This window comes from Pseudopodoces humilis, chromosome 5 (assembly GCF_049639895.1).
Source record: "Pseudopodoces humilis isolate 2021_Gansu_Grassland_sample_001 chromosome 5, ASM4963989v1, whole genome shotgun sequence".
Taxonomy (NCBI): Eukaryota; Metazoa; Chordata; class Aves; order Passeriformes; family Paridae; genus Pseudopodoces; species Pseudopodoces humilis.
This window is the reverse complement of record NC_142204.1, coordinates 34420736-34443325: the sequence shown is the minus strand read 5'-3', so window position 1 is coordinate 34443325 and position 22590 is coordinate 34420736. Positions and strand designations below refer to the sequence as shown.

General features: G+C 36.3%; 1 protein-coding gene across 1 annotated transcript in view; it reads left to right on the top strand.

The window, feature by feature from the left end:
- Positions 1–22590, top strand: part of ACSS3 (acyl-CoA synthetase short chain family member 3) — a 66086-nt gene that overhangs the window by 18203 nt on the left and 25293 nt on the right. Inside the window, exons 6-9 of the mRNA XM_005519543.3 lie at positions 1542–1622; positions 1705–1800; positions 8231–8382; positions 13057–13160. Of these exons, the coding sequence (XP_005519600.2) occupies positions 1542–1622; positions 1705–1800; positions 8231–8382; positions 13057–13160 (433 nt within the window). The remainder of the gene's footprint in view (positions 1–1541; positions 1623–1704; positions 1801–8230; positions 8383–13056; positions 13161–22590) is intronic.

The following is a 22590-nucleotide window of genomic DNA, read 5'->3' as shown; positions in this document are numbered from 1 at the left end:
TGATTCAAACAGAGTCACACACCCTGGAAAGAACAATTCTACTGCTAAAAATTATTTAATGGTGTTGCTTATAAAGTTCAGAATCTCTTAGGATGTAAGGGAAAACAAACATCAGTTTTGCCGGGAAAAATATCTTCTGCTTTTACCTTCAATGTGGGCCCTTGAACACAACATATATATCCTAAATAACACAGTTATATTGTCAAAAAACCCAAGATAAGACCCTTTGATTATCTCAGCGGTAATAGTTCTCAGAAGTTTACTTCATTCACTGTGTTGTCTCCGCAGAGAAAAATAAAGATACCTTGAGTAAATCCCCCTTAAAAGAGAGAGATTTTCAACCAGCAGTAAGCTACAATAAGTAACTCTCAGTGAATAAAATAACTTTTTTATTTATTTAAGTAATTTAATTTAAATGCTCATGCAGGTAAAACTACTTGGTTATGACCTTCCTGAAAAACTTTGTTGATCTCAGAGCAGGGGCTAAGTTAGAAGCGGAGTCGAACAAAGGCAATCTGCTATCTGAAGTTGGTGAAATGTTTGTAAACTATTCCCTGCCTTAGCAATCTCCATTTTAATGAGAGAATGTATCTCTGCTGTCCCTTATTTCTTGGATGAGGCCTGAAAGTGCCTATTTCATTCTATTAAGTGCATCAAGAGAATGTACCATGCCTAGCACAGACAGACAGCTGTGTTGTAATGTCTGCACAGTGCATATTTGTTAGGTCCAGTGGATTTCATCTGAATTTTAGTTCAGGATACCAGGACATAGTTTACGTAATTCTGTCTTCTAAGAGTAATGTGCTAGAAGGTGAGGAAATATATATTGACCATACTAATACCAAAAAATATATCCAGAAGTTTCCCATTAATGACATTCTAGAACTGCTTTTTGGTTTACCAAGGTGCATGATGCTGTTGATAATCTCTCATTCTAATTTCCAAACCACTTTTTTAGCTGAAGACTGGGGTAGTATTAATTTAGCATTGAACTGTGTACTTCAGGCAAGATAGTAAACTTCCAAGAATATATATTGGTTTAAACCAATTTTCTGACATCTTTAAAAAGAGTCAGGTCAGGAAGGGATATTTCAGGTGGTAATTCACCCCAGTTTTTTCAGGGATCATGTAGTTTGCAGGCACAAAAATTGTTCAGATAGAGTAGGCAATGATTTTAAAATATACCTAGTATTAGATGGCACAGTTTAAGTGAGGTAAATACTTAATCTCTTATTTTTTGTCAGCATATATTTCACTGAGTATTTTTATATCCAACTTTTAGGAGAGAATTTTAGCTTTGTTAGTTGTCTTCTGAATGTTTTATTGTATGTTTGTTCTTTGTTTTCTAAAATTACTTCTTTAATGGAAGTGTTAGTCTTTTCTTGTTGGAATAGACCCTTTTCTTAAGTGAGAAGTATTGGAGTTGGACAGCTTTAATTCCATTGCTGTTAAAACCTTAACATTTAATTGAAGACAGAAATATGATTGTATCCTTCAAATCTTAATCTTAAATACTTAAATGCTCAAATTTTCTCATTTAGGGTGTTGTGAGACCAACTGGTGGCTATGCAGTTATGCTAAACTGGACCATGTCAGCTGTATATGGCCTCAAACCTGGTGAGGTAATTCTATTTAAATGTAATGTAAACATTTTTGAATGCCTCTTATAACTCTTAATTATAATTTTGTTCATATTCATTTTAGGTATGGTGGGCAGCTTCTGATTTAGGTTGGGTTGTTGGTCATTCCTACATTTGCTATGGACCTCTTCTTCATGGTAATACTACAGTTTTGTATGAGGTATGATCCAGTCTAAAACACCCCTCTTGGAAATGGCAGCATCTCCTCCAACTGATCATTCAGATGATCCTGTTTATGCCTGTCTATTCTTCATGCCATAGATACTTAAATTGTGTGTGTACCTTCAGTGTTTATACCCTCCCACCTATTACAGTAATTTTTAAGGAAAACTTAATTAAGTGTCCTTCAAGCTTGTCTAGATTTGTGTGAAAGGTGATGGTTAGTGGTGTAAAGAATGAAAACAGAGCTGGAAATGGCAGATGGTGGAGTGTATCTGTGTTATTGATTAGACTACCTTTATTTTGGAATTAGGAGAGGGTGTTGTGTTTTGCATGTCTTGTGATGAAAATGTTTACTGAATTTTAGCTGGGTGTAATTGAGAGCTGTATGGTTGAAACCAGAACTTCTAAGGAGAATTCTCTCTTCTTTCCTCTTTATCACTCAAAAAAACTGAGCCCAAAACTCAGATGACATTTGGGGCTTAGTCCTTTACTTCAGGGGATGAAACCTGGTGATGTGGAGAGGAGACTAGTCCAGTTAGAGTGGCCTGTGGCATCCTTTGCTTCTCAAAAAAAGCAATCATGCTGCCTTACATTGTTATTTTTTCAGAATTTATTGTTGATTTTTCTGAGTAAGAAAGAGCACCCAGTAGCAGAAATGCACATTTGTAGACTCAAATATTGTATTAGATTGAGTACCAAATTACTATAGTCTAATTAATGCTTAAGTGCCTAATAGATGTTAATTAGATTCTTCATTCTAAGGGGATTAACTCAGCACCACCACAATAGTTAAGCAGAAGAGGAAAGCAGTGTAAGAAAATTGGCAAGTGCTTGCAGATATTAAAGACTTTGATAGTTTTATAGTGACTGTTTTTGAACACTGATGATGTGCTAGACCACATTAAAATTGTGGCATGAATTGTCAGAAGAGAATCACTGCAATGAAGAGGTTTTCATTTTAGCAGGTGTAGCATAAGCCAAAAAGGAATAGGAGCTGAAGTAAGGAGTCCTTCAGCATTTTCTATTGCATAGTTGTCTTACAGTGAAGTTTTATCTCTACGTGAATGCATGGGGATCAACGTGCTTATTGTCCTTGTAAAGGCACCTCTGAGTTTAAACTGTTATAAAACAAAAGGAATAAAAATCCTACTTTTTTAACTGTGAACATAAAGAAAAATTAGAGTTAATAGAAGGTTAAGCTACATATCTGCTTTGTGATTTTTTGCTCTTGGTAAGATCATTATTAAACAGAAATGGTACATCTCCCGTTTTTCTTCAAGATGCCACTAATCAAGGCTTCAGATGGTGTTCATGACATGAGCATCATCTTTTTGAGGGTTAATAATGGGAGGAAAAGGAAGCTGTACACACAGGAATAAAAGTAATATTTACAAAGAGAATAGTGCATGATTTTTCCTCTGCTCAGAAGTCTGTGCCAATAGTAAATATTCAGTAATTTTTAGTCCAATTTCCTAAGTGGTTGCCTAATTATTTATTTTGGGTTAGGAAGTATCAGTGTGCTGTTTAGCCATGGGGGAAGAACATCACATTCCTTTTGCTTGTGGGCAATCACTACTGAATGTAAACTGTGCTGACGTCATACCCTCACTACTTCAAGTGTTTTGTTTATTTTTAAATTACTTAGGTGACAATTTGTCATTTTAACAATTACTATGCAAACTGTGCTTTTAGTTTTCACTTGCTGTTATGCCATTGTCAGGAATGCGAAAATTATGATGAATTCTTTTGAATGCAAAATCAAGTGTATTTTTTGTTTTGGTTGGTTTGTTTTAAATAACCTGTCCTGGGTTGTTTTTCTCCACAATATGACAAAACTTCAGCAACAAATAAGCTAGAGCCCACTCTCTGGATTGTTCTTGCTAATAGGGTTTCAAGCTCTAAGCAACAGGGCAGTATAAAGAGAAAGTCTAGTTAGTACTTGTGGTCCTTTGATGTCAGGAAAAATGCAGAGTTGTAGTTCCAGTGTTTGGGACTTTTAACTGGGGCAAGGGTAAGGAAGAGGATACCCACGCTTGTCAAGAACCAGGCACTAAGGACTTAATTTGAGTGGTCTAGGTCAGAGAAGGAGCCCCACACAGAGCTGTAGTAAGACATCTGTGTGCCTGGAGTGTCTCACAAGGATCCCTGGAGTCCTGTAGTTGCAGCAGATTTGCAGGATACATAAGAGCAACAGCTTTGAAATTGCTGTTCTTTGGCACAGTTCTTGGAGACAGCCAAGAACTTTCTTGCTGTTTTTGTAAGCCAATATCATCAGCTTACATAGCAAACACTGAAGTCTGGCAGGCATCACTCTGCTGTCACCCATACTGATTGTTGAGTGAATTCAGTAGGACATGTCATCTCAAGTCTTTAGTGGAGCTTTGGCAGCAGGGTCACCATCAAAAGGATGAATGCCTCTGTGAGCATTTTCTGTTGAATCCTGATATGTCACAATTTTGTGTGTGCTTTGGCATCAGCAAGTTTTAGTGACAATGAGTTCCATGACAACATTTTCTATATGGACAGAATTCCCTCATAATTTTGGATTTAGTGGTAATTGAAGGACCCATTGTTATTAGGGGTCAGACAGAAAGTGAATTGATGCCCTCTTACTCCTGCATTGTTGGACATTTTATTATAGCTCTTCTTCCGTGTCTCATTCCTCAAATAATCTATCCTGGTGGCTTCTCACTTTCTCCGTACAAGAACTTCCCTATCCCCTTGATGGTGTCTGTGAATCTTTTTTGATAATCATGTATGAAATCATACACCATCAGCACATTTTGCCTCAGGATGTTCGCTTAGCTGTTCGATATCTTATAAATTGCATGCTAAATCTGAGTGCTTCCAGAAAAATGTTCCTGTCTGTTTGTCTGTCTCAGAGTCTCTTGGTAGGTCTTTTCTGTGGGAGTCTTTCTAGCTGATACAAGAAGTGTCTGTTCTTACTTTTCTCTTTTAAATTAGGTGAGACAGATCACTCTTTTTCTAACTGTCCTGTTCCCATTTACTATGCTGTCATTTCCTGTCAACCATAGATATTATTGCCGGTAACTTTTAAAAATCAATTTTCATCTCCAGTATTGATGCGAATACTGAATAGCAGCAGGTCTCGAACTGATCTCTGCAGAAATCCAGTGGAATTATCTATCTCATGGAAGTAGCTCAGTCCCCAGTTGACTCAGCAGTCTGTCAACATATTCTGAATTCAATTACCCTGTGGTTTACTGCTTATATTGCTAACTTTTAAAAATAAAAATTACAGATGGTAATCACCCTTCATGGGATATGGTAGTACTTATTAAATTTTTTGTATAATAAATGACTACTCTCTCTGGCAATTTTATTTGTAGGTTTTGGGTTCTGAAATTAATTTGCACTGTTTCAGATACGGTTTACTTATGTGTTACAATCTGATTATTAGGGAGATTAATTAAGGTGCAAACAAGACCATATGCCAAAGTCAATAGTATGGATTTTATTTATCAGTAAATGTGAAGTAGAGAGAGAGATAGAAAGAAATATAAGAAAGAGGAGGGGGAAAGAAAGAGAGACATACTTAAGGAAAAGTTGGTCACCCCTCCTGTGGATCCAGGAGGATCCTGTTGGTCCTCTTCTGTTCTTTCCTGTGGTGGGGGTTCCATGAAACATAGAATTCAATGGGTATTAATATACATTCAAGCATACATGCCCAAACACCTCTGCTATGAGGGAGATTTACACTGTCTTATGCATCAGCATCTGAATTGGTTGCAAAACTTTATATCACTTGCAGTTCTCTGGTCAAAGGCCTGAGGAATGAGTCTGGGGACCTTTGGGGGTCTTTAATGGTTTATGATTCCTTCTAAGACATGAGAGACGATCTCACATGATTGTCCCGTGGTGGTGGATGTTCACTCCCTCTGTCTTATGTGGACCAGTTTTGCCATCACACTCCCAAAAACTCACTTCCTCCCTCTTGGATGCATTCTTCTTTCCCAGCTGTGTTTACTTCTGCTTAGATTAGAGGTGACTGGGCAGTAGTGCCATCTTTATCTCATCTCAAGTTCCCTGTCAGGTGACTTAACTCACAGTCCAAATTCCCATCAGGAGGCATATTCAGAGGGATGGACTTTGGTGGTCACAGATGAGCTTCTCTGCACACTTTGCTACAGTGGGCAAAGTCCTTCAGTGATAATAAAAATGTTTGAGCCATTATCCATTTCAGTCTCACACATTATGTCCATTTTTGTTTCTACATTTGCTGAACTCTGAACAGCTTCCAAGACACTTGGGAAGTTTTTCTGCAGAATCAGTAAGAATATTTTTCACCTGTGCCAGATTTTTTCTTTTTTTCCTAAATGAATATCTTATTCTCTGGGTTATATTTCCTATCAACGGTTAGGTGAATTTTCTCCTCTTTCTACTGTTTGTGTTTTATTTGGTTTTCTCCTATATATGAGACTGGTAACTCCAAACCTAAACTGCTTTAGCTTACCTGTGACATAAATATCCACCTGTCAGAGTCCTGTATTTTCACCCAAGCACTCCTGAGGGTTTAACAGTTTTTGTGGAAGATACTGTCAGGCTCAGGCTTGTTGGAAGTTGAGGCACAAGCGTGTCTGTGACATAGGTCAGGCAGAGATCAGGTATGAAGTGGGATCTGGGAGGGAGTGGGTGTGCTCAGGGCCAGACATAGCCCTTTTATGGGCTCTGGATATTTACATTTGGTTAAAAGTAACAGCCCACTTTATTACTGGCAGACTAACCAATTTCAGCTTGCTCCACAGCTAGGTGTTTCTGTGTCCAAGATGATTGATACTAGTTCAAATACATAATTACATAATGAGAAGCTTGTGGCAATTTGGCATTTTTCAGAGACTGAGGCCATTTGTTTTAGTATTAATGATGTGGGCTTGAATTCTTAACTAGGTGCATACAGATCTGCACATTACAAGGAGAGAACATCAACTTGAGCACAGGTTCATGAGCAAATTCTGATGAACACATGAAAGTTGTGATGAAGAAGTCTGCTAGGGTGATGCTTCAAGACAGTCTGGTGAAAGATTTTTCTTTGGGTACTGTTATCCAACAGGAAAAAGGATGTAACTCTCTTTTTCAACAAGCATAATTTTGCATTTATTTTTGGTTATTAAGGATAGGCTAATTGCAAAAAGAGGGGTTTTAGTGTTGATTATACTACACTCTGCTACTTGGTCTGGGAACTGTTATTTTTAATTTATTTTCTCTCTTTTTTTTTTTTTTATTTCTCACAGCTTGCTTAATACTTTTTTAAAAATAGCTTTTCAATTGTGCATTCTATTTTGTCTAATTTTAAGATCTTTTATGGTGCACCTCTTTTTGAGAACACTTCTCACTTGAAGCAGCATCTCACCATAAGGCTGCAAAATCCCTGGTACATATCCAGCCTTGGCTGTCCTATGTTCTTTGAATCTGATTAATGGTTTACCAGTGCTGTTGCCAGTGTTCAGGCCCAGCTGGATGCAATAGGAAAAGTGTGTGTCTCTTGACGTGTGTGTTCTGTCAAAGTTCATCTTTTAAGTGTGGCCTTTCTAGTGAAAAGGTTATAGTGATACCTGTAGAGCTAAAACTCATTCTACATTAACATCACCTTTTAATTTCAGAATATGTATGGAGCAGTTCATGCACTGTGGTAATTACACATACAGTAAGACTGTGACTATATGATTCTGTGCTGACTGCTTTTCATATTTTCACCACAGAAAAGTATTCTTGATTATTTTTTATTAGGATTACTTACCCTTGAACAATTTGTCATAAATTATTACTTCTGTTTACAGTTCTCTTGACCATGCTCTTTAGCTCAAGAAAAACCCAACCCCAAAGCAGGCCACAGTCTGGTAGCACACTAGAATAGAATAGGGGACCCTTTAGGATCTTTCCAGGCTTCATGTGGGGTAGCATGAAGGTTCCAAAAAGCCAATTGTAAGCAGCTAAATGGGATTATCATTATTATTATTCCAGATCTGAGAAAAATTTCTAGGTAAGAAAAAGCTATCTGTGCATGGGAATATAGTTGCAATGCCGCTGTGTCCAGAGACTGCTTGTTCAGAAGGAGTGTGGGTGTTTTCTGAACTCCATCTCAGGGTAGATATATGACTCTCTCTGCTGCCAGTGCATTAACATATCTTTGTGTCTGTCTTTTCATTTGCATGTCCATTTGTCCTAATTTTCTAAGTAGTAACTAATATGTGCTGTGTTCATGTAAGGGATGGCTCCCAAGCTCATGAATTTATTTCTACGAGTGAATACACTCAGTATTATTACTTTTAACAAAGCCTCCTTTGAAGTCTTGCTTGAAATTACTTCTGTTGCTGTGCTACCTCTACTGTTACGTGTTCAAGCCTTGAACTGTCAAGGAATTATGAGGTATTTTTATCCTGTGACATTTTAAATTACTCTCTCCATAGGGGAAGCCTGTGGGAACGCCAGATGCTGGTGCCTATTTCCGTGTGCTAGCAGAGCATGAAGTAGCTGCCTTCTTTACTTCACCAACTGCAATTAGAGCAATCCGTCAGCAGGACCCTGAGGCAGCCTTGGGAAAGCAGTACTTGCTGAAAAGGTGAAGTAAGGATACACTGGAAGCAGTTTTTTCCAGAAACAGGCTGCATGAACTAAGAATAACAGAGTATCTGGGGTTTTGCCCACCTCTGTAGAGTGCCATTTTAATCTACTCTTGAAAATTTAGATGTACACATATTTGCTTGTAAATTTCTACTGATAGTTTTGAGGAGATGAAAGCTGTCAAAAAGTCTATGACTCTTAAAGTTAAGAGCTTTTATTGAGTTAGGATTCCTCTCCCATCTTTTACTTTACTCCCCTGTGCTTATACTCCGTTATACAGCCTTGGATTATATCACCCCATACTGTTTTTCTTCATGACCTCTCATTTTGTCAAGGATCTTCAGCGTTCGTTTAATCAGAAGCTAGTCAGTGTTTTGGTTGCTCTCCCAAAGCTTTGTTATCGTTTATGATTATGTGTCCAAAGAGCTATTTGCTGTCTTGTACTGCTTTTAAGGTGTTTAGCACTATACTATCAGCATGCTTCAAAGTCTTGACTGAGCTCATTCTAATAAATCCCCTGTGAGGTGAGAAAGTAGTATTATCTGTATTTTGCAGATGGGAGGCTGAGGCACAGAGAGATTAAGGTCAAAGTCTTCTGTTAGTTTTGAATATCTAGTCTGAGCCACTGAAATGCCACTATTTTGAAGATCATGGTATTATATGGTTAAAACGTGGTATTATCATTATATTTATGAAATGCTTCTCACAGTAACTTAGATGTGTGAGTGTTTAATACTTCTGCAGACCAAGTTTCTGTATCTTATGGTAAACATTCTAAAAATGAAAAATACATGGGTTTGGACCACATCTAATCTTGAAGCTGAATGATTTGCCCAGCATCAAACAGGGACTATGTCCAATTGTAGGCAGTATTCAGTCACAAGAGCATCTATTATCACTCTTGTTCAAAGAGAAGGGGAAGATGCAAAGCCATGTAGCTTCATTAGACCTCCACATTCTTAATTGCTCAGGAAAGTTTATTATTAGTAAGCTGGATTTATTCCTGAGGTATTCATTACAAGCTTATCATTACTTTCTTCCATCTGTTTTGACTGCTATCATCAATCCTTGCTCCTTCTTGAAGTAAGAAACAAGCTCATTTGGGACGTTTATTGACAAGAAAGTGATTCAGATGCTAGAAAATTTAATTGCTGTTCCTTGGCGTTTCTTAGGCAATTACTTTGTCTTCAGAGTATTCATTTAATGGGCAATCTGCTAACCTGCTTTATAAGTTGTCACATTCTCTGGCCAAATGAGAATTCTAGATAAGAGTCTACTTGCACTATCAGTTGCCACAAATATAAAGAGGTATTTCATCATTCCTGTTCAGTCATATCAAATGAGCTTCTCCACTTGTCTGCAGCTTCAGTTGTGTCATTCAGCTTTGGATCATGTCATTCACTGAGATGTGATGTCTCCTTACTGAACCCTCTAATGCAGCATTTAATATCTAGTAGGTGCAGTTGTTAAGAAAGTCTATCAGGTGATTAAAATTTCCATTCTAGGAAAATACTTGGGTTTGGGTGTTACTTCGATAGACTTTTCTATTCAAGGTCAAGTGAATGCTGTCTGGTTCAGTTTGAAAGCAGTCTTTTAGTTAATTTGCTTGATCTATGATGCTTTCTTCTTTGTTACATGGTGAAGAATCTTTGAAATGTCTTTCTGCTACGTGCACTAAGATGGATCCTTACTTTAGAGACTGCATTCAGGGATGCAGTCCTGAAAGAGGCTTCTACCATAGCACATTTTGTTTCTGAAATGTTGTGTTAAATAAATGGTAAAGGTCAACTTTCAAAAAAAATCATGTTAAAAATGACAGTTACTGATAAAGAGGTGGTAGGCAATGCCAGCTTCCATACATAAGGGAGTATTTGATTTACATGAGTGAATTATAAACAAACTTGTGTTATTTTGAAATGACGTAAGGTAAATACGTTTCTGTTAAGAATTGATGTTTTTGGCATCACTGGCCTCTGTACAAAATTATATATGAGGTTTCCAAAGGTTCTAGTATGTATGCTTTAAATTCCTTGCATCTATTGGAGCCAAATCTTGAAATTTTTTTGCTTTTGACACGAAATCCCACCTATGTGTTAAACACACCTCATGCTTAACAGTAAAACAGATGTTCAGTTTTTAATACTGTAGGTCAAAAGCCCTGTTCAACCACATATTTATAGAGATCTAAAGACAGTTTTTGATAACATCTAGTGATGCTGAGCATTGCTGCCTTTTGTATTCGAAAAACAAATAACGTCCAACTTCCATGAGCTTTGTCTAACTAAGCATATTCTGTTCAGGTCTTTGAATCCATTCTCCTCTTCAGAAAGTAGCTCCATAATACCAAGACATTAACTCTTCCCATATTCGGAATCAGACTTCATCCTATAATTGGCATAATGGTTGTGAGCTGGATTGTTCTAATTTCCAAACAATTGACAAGTGATGGTTTTGCATGGAATGGGGTAACAACTCAGCAGTTTAGATTCATGTACAAGTAATAATTTTCCATTTGTGTCCTATAGTCTACTTTGCTTCCTTGACTTTTCGTCAGTTGAGAATGTTCTGCAAATTTATATCAAGAGCATTTAGAGATTCTAGGTTTTTCATCTGATACCAGATAATAATGTACTTTAGAAAGAAATATGACACTGCATAAAAACTGTGCAGAAATAATGAATATAAAGTAGATAAGAAACTTCCATTATCTGTCTCATAATGCAGGAACAAGAGAATGTGAAATTAAAGTACCAAATTCAAAACTGTTAGAAGGAAATGTTTTTTTCACAGAATTGACATTTGACACATGCTGCTAAGAGGATATGTGATTAAGACCTAGAACTTATTACAATCAAAGTATGTAATGCTTATAATGTAATAGTTCTGGCTGCTGCCCACTGCTCTGTGCTGCTGTTGATCATACGTAGCCCTTCCTGGTGGAGACCTGAGCTGTGCTCATGAAGAGCCTTTGTGGAGCTGAGCTGCAGTTGTGTTTTGTGTCTCTCTGGTCACCAAAACCTCCAATACTTGGATTCTCATATTCAAGGTAAAATCTGTTCAGGGAGGGAGATGAAAAAACACATCAAGGAAGAAAAGTCAGAAGATGTGAAAATACATATTTTTAAAATTTTGCCTGTTTAATAAATAGAAAAACAACTATGTATATGTATGTGTATATGTATGTGTGTATTCAGTCTCCAGCTGCATTAAAAATTAGTAAGAATTCTTTATTTCCAGTTAAGAGGTAAAAATGAACCTTCATTGCTGTATTTTTAGGAAAAAAGTCTTATTTAATATCATTCAGATAGAATTTTTCTTTGCCATTTCCCCCTCCTTTCAAACTGGTGTGTGCATTCCAGAATTTAAAAAATAAAAAATTCTTCCACAATCTTTAAACTGGAAAAGTGAAGGTCAGATTATAACCCATATGAACATTTAAGGTATTGGGAAATAGATTGGAGGTGTGGTTTCTTCTGTGCTTGGAGTGGCACCAAAATGTATATGCTGTGTTGAACAATATTGCTTTGGGAACATTAGAAATGTTCATCTGTCCCCTGTATGTCAGGTAATATTTGAGGTCCGTTCTGCTGGTTTCCTTTATAGGGCATAAAAGCTTGATTGTGCTGAATTTCATTTTAGGAATGCAGATTTTCAGAACAGCTGAGGACATTTATTTAACAGAGAGGCTTTAAGGCATTTCTTCTCAACTAACTGCATTGCAGGAAAAGATGATTGCAATAACAGATGATATGCTTTGAAGTTCTACATGGTCTTTTAAAAAAAATTGTTCACTGGGACATTTCATAGCCATTGCCATCCCTTGATTGGCTATACTGTTTGAGAAGAGAAAATAATTCCATAATTTGTAGACTTGTGGCACTTTGTTCTGATACTCTTTTTTGTGGTTTTGTGCTGTAAGTTTGCCAAAGAGCTAATTTTTCTTCTTAAAACATAAAGTTGATCTTGAGCCTGCAGATTGTTAAATCTGATTATTAAAGCTGGCAATTCAAAAGAGAGGATTTTTGCTTTTGGCTCAGGGGATAACAAGATAACTTTTCCCTATGTGTTATATGTTCTTGGTGTTTGTCTATTTTGATTTTTGGATTTCATTTCTATGGAAAGATGAAATTTGTAGTCTTTCTAAATTACATCCCTCTGAAGTGCCTACCATATCTATGAATTCTCTCCTTTTGTGGCCACAAGCCTGCTGGTTTTTACAAAATCAGTACAGTTTGTGTCCACTTTTGAAGAACAAGGGTGAAGTCCTGTGTTCAGCAGCTGTCTTCATTTAAAATGCAGTTAAAGTGAAACAAAATGTCAGTGACATGCACCTGGATGTGGGAGACTGTACTGCAGTGCCAATGAAGATACCTACCTAATTAGTTACTGTGTACAGAGCATTTAATTATTTTTTACTTTGGCTGACAGTTGCTTGCCTCTGGTCTCCCAAGGTCTTTGCATTCAGCAAATGAAGTTTCTTTTACATGATGTAGTATTAAGTTGATTAAATTAATATTGCAAATATTCTAGTTGTTACTTAGTAGGAAAGAGAGTATAAAAATTTTGTCTTTTCCCTTGATCTGGGACAGTGGCCAGAGACATTTAATGTATTGATTATCTTGTTTTCCTTTCCACATCCAGATCAGGATACAGACTTTATTTTTATTTAAAGGTTCAGAACGATGTTTGTAGCTGGTGAGCACTGTGATGTGGACACACTAGAATGGTCAAAAAGAATCTTCAAGGTACCTGTCCTGGACCACTGGTGGCAAACTGGTGAGTTTAATAATAACCTGGTGGGTTAAAATATCCTTTGTAAAATACAGTGAGAAGACTATTTTCAGACTTGTTTCCTGAGTCTGAGGTAAAATTGTTTTCTCTTTCCAGGAACATTTAAATAAATGTTAAAAAAAAAAAAATCAAGCAGGAAGAGTGTTTTTTGGAAGTGGTTGAAAAGTGACTTCAGGGTACTTTTAGAATAACGACATTTGTAAAAGCTTTTTATATATTTATATATTTATATAAAAAAGAAGGTATTTTCTGGTATCTGTGTTTTTTAAAAAAAGTTTATCAGTATTTTTTGAGGTGTGTTTTTATGTTGTTTGCATGTGTGACTGTTGCGTAACAGAATGTTTGCTATTTAAGGCTTAAACCTAAGTTTTTTGCATACATAATTTGTGTAATTAAAAACAAACAATCTGTTGCATAGAGTAGACTCCTTGGTCTTTAATACTGTTCTGTATGGATGTCATCCAATTTGCAGTGATTATTTTAGAGTGTTTCCCATTTACTTCACTGCAATGAAGGAATCAGAGTACCAATCTATTGGTAACTTCTCAAAAATCCTAGTTGAATCCTGAATTAAGGCTTGATCAAATATATCTCCTTATAACTGTGGATTCATATACCTTTAAATTTCACTATTAGAAGATTAAATTTGGATTTTGCTTTTTATACAAATTATTGCTGATAAACAATGGAAATGTATTACAGAAGCTCCCTCCTTTCTTCCTTTCTTTGCTCCCTTCCAAGAAATAACTCGTGTTTGCTGTGTTTAATTGATTTGAGATGTGTGGTCTCTTCCTCTATAAAGAAAAACCTTCTGAGGTTCTCCCATGATAGATCAAATGGAAGCTATAGAAGATTAGAATGAAAGTGAGAAACTGTTTAGTTCATCTATATATTATGCAATTAAATCAGTTGAGGAGGCTTAAAATGGATTGTTTTTATTAAAAAAAAAAAACCCAGAACACAATCTTAGATAAATACTGAAAAAGTCCTGGAAGATAGTAGTGTCATTTTAAATTTATTTTTATTTATTTTATTTATCTGTATTTAATCTGCAAAGGCAATTAATTACAAGGCAAAATACCTCTGTTTTGTTCACTCTATGATCCTGATGTCTGTAGGCAGGTCTGAACAATGCAGAATGAGAAATTAAATAAAGAAAGCTAAAAGATCAAATAATATCTTTGATGAATTATTGAACTGTCAATAATCAGTTACTGTATGTAATCTTGCATGTGTTTTCTCTATCTGTGCAGATATATAGATATATATATATTACATATAAAATTGCCATAGCTTTTGCATATGTTTAGTGTAAGTTTCATGTTACAGTGTTCTTTTGTATGTATCTCAAGTATATAAATATCAATGAGAGATCTTAAGCATATGGATATAATGGAACTTGCACTGTGTAGAGCTAAGGCTGTTTTAGACATTTTTCAAAGAAGACTGAGACTCAGCTCAGAGTACAGTTTGTTTCTTGATTTGTATATTCATGGCATGCTCCTAAATTAAATTGTACCGTGACTTAATGAACTAAAGCTATTTCAAAGACATTGTTTGAGAGCATTTACTAATTTGATCAGAGTGAAGACCCAAGTGATTTGTGTGGAAATGTGAGCTGTTGAATGAAAGCTAGGCCTTCAGACTGAAGGAAAGAATTTACTCAGTCAGTTCTTACCAAAGAACTGAATTTCAAGAGGTAAGGAGGTAATCAGAGAGCCAATAGGTTGATGAGGACCTCCTCAGCTCATTTAGTTCGGTCCCCCTTCTCAAGCAGGGTCAGAGAGAGTGTTGCTCAGGATCCTGTCCAGTTTTGAGTATCTGTGGATAGGAATTCTCTGGCCACTCTGGCCGGCCTGTGCCTTGACTGCCCTCACAGTAAACACATATTTTTTGGGCTCAGATGTAACATTCTGGTTTTAGTTTATGTCTGTTGCCTCTTGTTCTGTCAGTGGGCACCACTGATAATTCTGGCTAACACTTCTTCAATGTGTGTAATTAGTGGATGCCTCCCAAGAAGGCCTGCAGGGGTTCCTTCTGTGAGAAGCTACAAGAAGCTTCCTTCATGTCTGGCAGAGCCAATCCCAGAGCTCCAAAGACGGATGTGCTGCTGGTCAAGGCTGGGCCAATTAGAAATGGTGGTAACATGGTAGTATGTGATAACATATTCAAAAATTTAAAAAGATAAAAAGTTATTGCATAGTAGTAATTGCATCCAGAGAAGAGCAGTGTGAGAACATGCGAGAGAAACAACTCTGCAGACACCAAGGTCAGTGGAGAAGGAGGAGCAGGAGCTGAGATTCCTCTGCAGCCAGTGGTGCAGCCCATGGGGAAGCAGCTGCCTCCTGCAGCCCATGAAGGAGACCCACGCCAGAGCAAGTGAATGCCTGAGAGGAAGTTTTGACCCTGTGAGAGATGCTGGATCAGGCTGCTGGCAGGGATCTGTAGATCCATGGAGAGAGGAGCCAATGCTGGAGCAGGTTTCCTGGCAGAACTTGCTACTAGGACCCTTTCCAGCAGTTCTTTGTCTTTCTTGAACAGTGGAGAATTGAACACAAGACTCCAGACGTGGCCTCACTAGGGCTGAGCAGAGGGGAAAGATCACCTCGCTCAACCTTCTGGTCACATTCTTCCCTACGCACCCTAGGTTGCCACTGGCCCTCCTGGCCATAAGGGCATTGTGGGCTTATGGTCACCTTGTCATTCACCAGGACTCTCAGGTCCTGGAGCACAGTAGCCATTGCCACAGGTAAAAGCAGTCTTCCTTTCTGTTCTTCACTTACCTCTTTAGCAGAATTCAAGATGTATCCCATTAACTGTGAAAAAACAAGCTGTTCTCTCACATTCATCCTTGCCTGTCACTTGTCAAAATATTGAAAGTGGATTTCTGGGCTGGAAAAGGCCATTTCAACCAAACAGTATTGGGTTTCAGTACATGAGGTTAAAGGTGTATGTACTGAACGTGAAATATTTTACAGGGTGAGAGATAAGTGGCTGTTTACTTCATTAGAAATATGCAAGGTTAGCAACTGATGACAGAATAAGGACCCACAGATTCAGAAATAACAATTTCCTGAACTATCTCAAAATAAAAAAGTGGCATACTAAAAACACAACAAAATAATCACTTCTGTCAGGAGGAAGTAGAGACAATTAGCTGTGTTATGTAGAAGTAGGAAGTATTTAAAATGCATCTTTATTATAACAAAATTATTTTTTTCTGCCATTTAATTGAAGCTGAAGTTATAAATTGCTGTTTTGTTATACCTCAGATTGAAAGTTTCTGTCTTACTTCTACAAATGAAAATGCTTTTGACCTTTGCTAGTCTGACAAATTGGTAATTATTCCCTAAGCTGATATTTATCTGCATTCTTTCAAAACAAGAGCTTTGCAAAACTCTGAGAAATTTTGGCATCTTAATTTTGCCTGAAAACTGCAGATCTTACTTAGGCAGTTATGTTGGCTCTTTCAGCTGAGGCCAAAGCAGAAGATGGGCGAGGAGGAGAAGTATCTGGGTAGTAAATAGTATTTCTTGCATAATGGAGTAATTTCTATTCCTTTGTTAATGACTGTGGAAGGTAAGGAAAAAATGAGTGTTGTAGAGATGAGAAGTGACCAAGTCATCATTTGGAGATGGAAATGAGTATGAGTTAAGGGAAACAAAAGGCTGATAAAAGTATTATAAAATAGGAGTATTAACCACTTCCTTCTTCAGGTTTTAGTAAGATGTCTTCAAAGCTCGTGGCCCCTTTGCCATATATATAGCTAGAAATAAATTAGTATAGACAAAGAAACATGGATTTCTTTAATTTGTTCTTGAAATATTTATGGGCTGTATTTGAAATCACTGTGAATTGAAACAGTACTTTGAAACAGAGGAAAGCTTCCATTAAGGGACTTCAAAGCAGCTGCACCTGGAGAAGCTGATTGCTTGAAACTGATTTGTGTCAGTAACACTTCATCATTAACACTCATTTTAAATGTTAATGTTTGTGTTACAAATACTGTAAGCACATCTTACAAACTGTGAAATACAAGTCACAGGATTGATGAGCGGCAAGGCAGTAAGGACTGGGAAGAACTTTCTTTGCATATTTGTCTATGGATGAAAGAATGTTATTTTCTGATCCTCTGATCCTGTACTCAGCCATACCTGGAGGTAGGAGAGTTTTGTTTGGGTTTGTGCAGGTGTTAAGTTTTTGCTTATTTATACAAATTGACACTTAGCACTTCAGTAGCAATTTCTGTCTTCAAAGTTGTTCTCCAAACACAAGCAATTAATACTTTTGACACCCCTGTGAAGTAAATACAGTTATTCCAGTCTCTATTAAATAGAGAAAGACAAATATCCTGCCCCAAGCTATCCAGTAAGCCTTAAATTCAGTGTTAGAAAACAGATTTGTTTATTTATTTATTTATTTTTATATTTTTTCTTCTGAGAGATAAATTTTCTGGTCTTATTTACATATGTTTTGTAATATTTTTTCTGAATGAGAACTGGAATGCACATTTTGGACCTTGTTTTCTCTCTCTCTCTGTATAGTTATGTTTTAAGGCAATGATACAGTTGCTCTCTTTTAGTATTCCAGGTAATTAAATTACAAGGAACCTTGCCATATTTATTTGAAGTAGCCTAAAGTGTTTGGGTTGTATCTACTGTGTGACTACACTCATTCTGAGGGATAGGCCTCAATAGACAAAGATATGTGAGTTTGGTTTACCTTGATTTTGGAGCTAGCTTTGAGTTCTAGAAAAAAAAGGGAAAGAGCCAGGAGGTTATGATGAGCTGTGGAAGCAGAAGGCTCTGAAAGTTTGTGTTAAACATCTTCAGCTGCTTTCATGTAGCTAAAAAATGGAACTGCCACATCACTTTTGACATTTTGAGAAAATGGTAAGTCAGATTTCCATTTGTTCATAATAACTATAGGATTTGAAGAGTTTTTTTTCTCTTGATATTTTGAGACATTTTGAGACTCAGAGGATGTATAGGAAAATTCAGATGAAACAGAACTGAAGCTGAAAATTCAGTGATAAAATATGACTTATATAAAATCTCAGTCAAGAGACATGTTTCCATAGAACTTTTTTAGTTGTGTATTATGAAAATGAAAGTTACAGAGTGTGCAAGTGTAATACGTTCAAATTGAAGTTATCTACTATTTCCTGAATACCAGCTCACTAGCAGGCAAAACTATGAAATGATTGTGTACTTTTTCTGTTTTCATGGAATGAGGCTGCCTTATCCACTAAGGAGTAGATATCTGCAGCAGGCATTAGGACAAAATTCAAACGGTGCTTGATATATTATGGCTGCTGACAAAGAAGGTTATAGTATGTGTACATTGTATTGGGTATTCTGAGACAGTGTGATAAAATTTTCTGGTAGGAATTCTCCAAGTTCTGTAATATAATTAATGTAGTCTATCACTTTTAAACCTGTAAAACATGCAAATGCTGTGTTGGAAATATTTTTATTAGGATATACTGTTATTCTATAATTAAACATAGTAGTTTAAAAATGGTTATACAGATCTTTGATGAGGCCTATATAAACAAAACAAATGTATCATTGAATTCAGTATAAAAATATTAATCATGGTTAAGTGTACTCAGATGAATATATTCCAGTGGACTACTTCTGAGATAATCATGTATGGGAAAGTTTATTAATGTAATCTCCAAGCAGCGTGACGTGGTCTCCAGTTCAGTTTCTATTGTGTTGCCTTGGCAACATTGTGCAGAATCTCCTTCATATGAGTGTCTGGAAAGGTGGATTTTGCAACTGAATTGTTAGCTAATCTTTTCAGGTTTGCACTAAAGGACTGTTCTTTAGATGAATTAGCTTTCAGTCTAGATCTCCATCTCCCTTTTGTCGGTTGGATTCCACATTTTGTTCTTCATTCACCTTCCACTTTGCCCCATTCAAAACTGCAGATCAGTCCAGTGATTTAATTCAATGTCCTGAAATTCTCAGACTCAAAGGCAGTGGGAAAGGTAAACTTAAGAAAGGATGTCTGTTTAATTTGCAAGAATCAGTTCTTGACTTCTTGGTTTATTTGAGTGACAGAAATTCAGATCTGGAATTACAGGGACCGGGAATCCGGAGTTGGAATGAAAGAGATGAAACAAATTTCTTCCAAAGTCCAGGTGACTGGTTTAGGTTATCAGGTGCCTCAGTGTAGATACAGTTCATGCTTTTTGAAGACATGTGCATCCTGTCAAGACTCAAATCATATTATTTTAGTGAAAGCTGATAACCTGCGAACAGTTCCATGGAAATAGGGATTACTTGGCAGAAATTTTTCTGCTTTGCAGCCTTGATTTACTGAGTCCCCTGAGCATTATTTACTGGATAACTGAATTTATAACATGCATTCATGACATTTTTCATGTCTCCCCCTGGAGACATGTGTCCTGTCCTTCAAGGGTATGAAAAATAAAGATTGTTTCAACCATTGTTTGCTGCTTAGTAATCACATGTGGAGTGTGTATCATTAGTAATAGTAGCTTGTCATTCCCTCAACGTCATCTTCGGACACTCAATTCAGATAGGGTTTTGGTTGCCCTTATTGAAGGAGAGAGAGGAAAAGGGTTTTTTAGTGGCCATGGGCATTGCCAAGGCAGAGACTGGCCTTTCAGTTCTGCTTGGTTTTCTCATTCTTGGACATCAAAGAAGGTATGTCTGGGTTATATACATATTCTCTAGGGTGTTTTTGGTTTGAATGAATCATTACAGCTTCATAGGTTTATTGTGGCATTCAGTGCTGTTCACTGTCTTTCACATTTCAAAGTGTCTTTTCTCCAAAAACATTTTTCACTTGAGGGTTGTTTCAGATGTGCATTCCACATGGCTTTCAGTTGACGAATGCATTTTGGGAAATGTACCCGGATGCTGGGCCAGGAGTGTTGTGGCTTGGGAAAAAAAAAAAAAGAAAAATAAATATTTCTATTTTTATTTATGGAATTTATTTTTATTACAATTTGAACATATTTAAGTCAGTAAATGTACAAATGTACTATGTCCTTCTAGTAAAAAAAAAAAAAAAAAAGAAAAAAAAGAAAAAGCATGCGTCTCTGCACTTCACATTTCTGTGACGGTTCTCTTTTCCTCATGGCTATACTCTGTTTTTTCCCCACTGGTCAGCTCCTCCTCTGTGTTGATACAAATTCATTATTAGCTGTGCCACTGCTAGTCTACCCCATTTGTGCTGACATTTTCTAATTTAGAACTGATAAAATGTGTGTATTAAGCTTTTCTGTTCCCATTTGACTTCAGTTTCTCAGTGCTTATTAATCTTTATCTTTTCTGATTGTCTTTCCACATGCAGTCAGGGACATATATTAATATGCATAAAGTATAAATGTTTTCCTTCTTAAAATTTCATTGATATGGTTTAGATGATTTAAAATAAAAGAACTGTAAAGCAGTCTTAAGTTATGAAGTTGAGCCATGGGCAATATTTAGTGTGCACTGAATATTTAGTTTTCATTTAGGCAAATTAAGAAGATGAGGGGACATGTTTAGGAATGGATATGTTAAAATAGAATAGTGCAGTCTCATCTCTGAAGGAGATGAGCTGTGACAGCACCTCCAGCTTGCATGAGCATGAAGATCTTAACAGGTTGTTGATCTCTTTCTTGCCACGTAGCAACTGCTTTTTTACGTTGCTCAGAATGAGAGTAAAAGAGAGTGCATCTAAAATATTAGATCCTGATAAAGATACTTGAATTGCAGTAATTTTACCTGTAATTGTAACTGTAGTAATTTTACCTGTCTTTTCCAGCTTGTCAGTGTTACTATGCATGCAATGATTTAAGATTCCTCAAAACCATTTAACAGTAAACAGTTAGCACTGAGATGTGTAATTAATTTTTAAATTCCCCATTTATCTCTTAGTATTTCATCATGTATCAGTTATAATGTCAGAGTAGGATGAAAATAATTTGAAATTTGTCTGAAAATATAATTCAATACGTTGCCTGATTTAATGTATCTTTAAACATGTCATCTAACATCTTCCAAATACAACCAAAAAGCTTTCTGTTCTCTAATATTGGCTGTCATTTTGCTATAGGCAACTTATAAGATGTACATTATAATAGCATATATAATATTTGGAGGCAAAGGATCCTGGTGTACTTACAAAATTAATGCATAAACTTCTGGTGCTTTATTACTGGCTTGCCAGTTAGTGATAACAAATTATTTTCTGCTTTGGTTTTAATATTTTTCATGGCACACAAACCCTTAACTAAACTAGTTGGACCTTCCTTGCAGTTATATTTTGTATATTTATTTTTGAGATTTCATTTAAATGCACTTTGAAATCTTCAGAGACCTTGTGTACAGTACCAATCCCCACTGCTTGTAAGTACATTCTGTGGTTGGATAATTGTGAAAGTGGATGAATTTTAATCAATTTTGGGGATGATTTTGTTTTCAAATAAGTGAATTGAATACAGGAATAGAACTGTTATATTAGAAGTATTTGGCCTTCACAAGTGTAATATGTATTCATGGGAATAGATGCATTATGACTACAAGTGCTTTAAAGCATTTAGAATTTAGAATAAAATAATTGCTGGTTTCTCTTCTGACCTTCAGTTCTAAGAATAAGCATGGAAATACAGGCCCTTTCAGAAAATACATTATAAACAAAATGGTTTTCTGTTTTGAGAAATGGACTTCAGTTTTTCAAATACCATTGTTACCTTATTTTGTCACCTTTTTTTTTAGGTACATGCATGAATCTTAGTAACTTTTTAAAAAATTATTGCCTCATTTTCTATTTATATCTCTTTTCCATGTTTTTTGAGTGAAGTTTCTACTTTACAGTTTCTGAGTAGAGAAATTAGGCAGCTGAGAAGAGCTTTTTAAGGTTCTGTGTACAGTTTAACCAAGTAAAGAAAGGTCGAATTTAATTTTACTTGGGTATGAAGAATAGGTGAAAAACACTTCAGCTTTTCCATGAAGTTTACAGTTAACTTCCAGAGGTTTTATGATCTATTTTATAGAGTGCTAGTGGGATGAAAAAATGTGTTTTGAAGCCACCTCAAGGTAACAAGTTCTTCTAATCTTCTGCCAAATGAATGTAACCTAAATTTTAAGCAGCCTGATGGGCAAGGTCATGCTTTAGATGTAAGAGTCTCTCTAAATAACATTTGAGCAAGGTCTTAACTTTGTAACTGGAATTCTTTCCTGTTGTTTACTGCATATTCTTTACTCTAGCTTTATTTAAGTTTGTAAGGAGTTGAAAAACTCCTTGTAAAGCAAGTGTGACAATCTTGATTACAAATCACCAAACTTGCACAGTTCACCTAAAAGTTGGTGCTTTTTGAGGTTTATGCTACGGTAGACTCCTGCTACTCACCTAATTTTGTTATTCTGTATGCACCTGATATTTATTTTGTTGA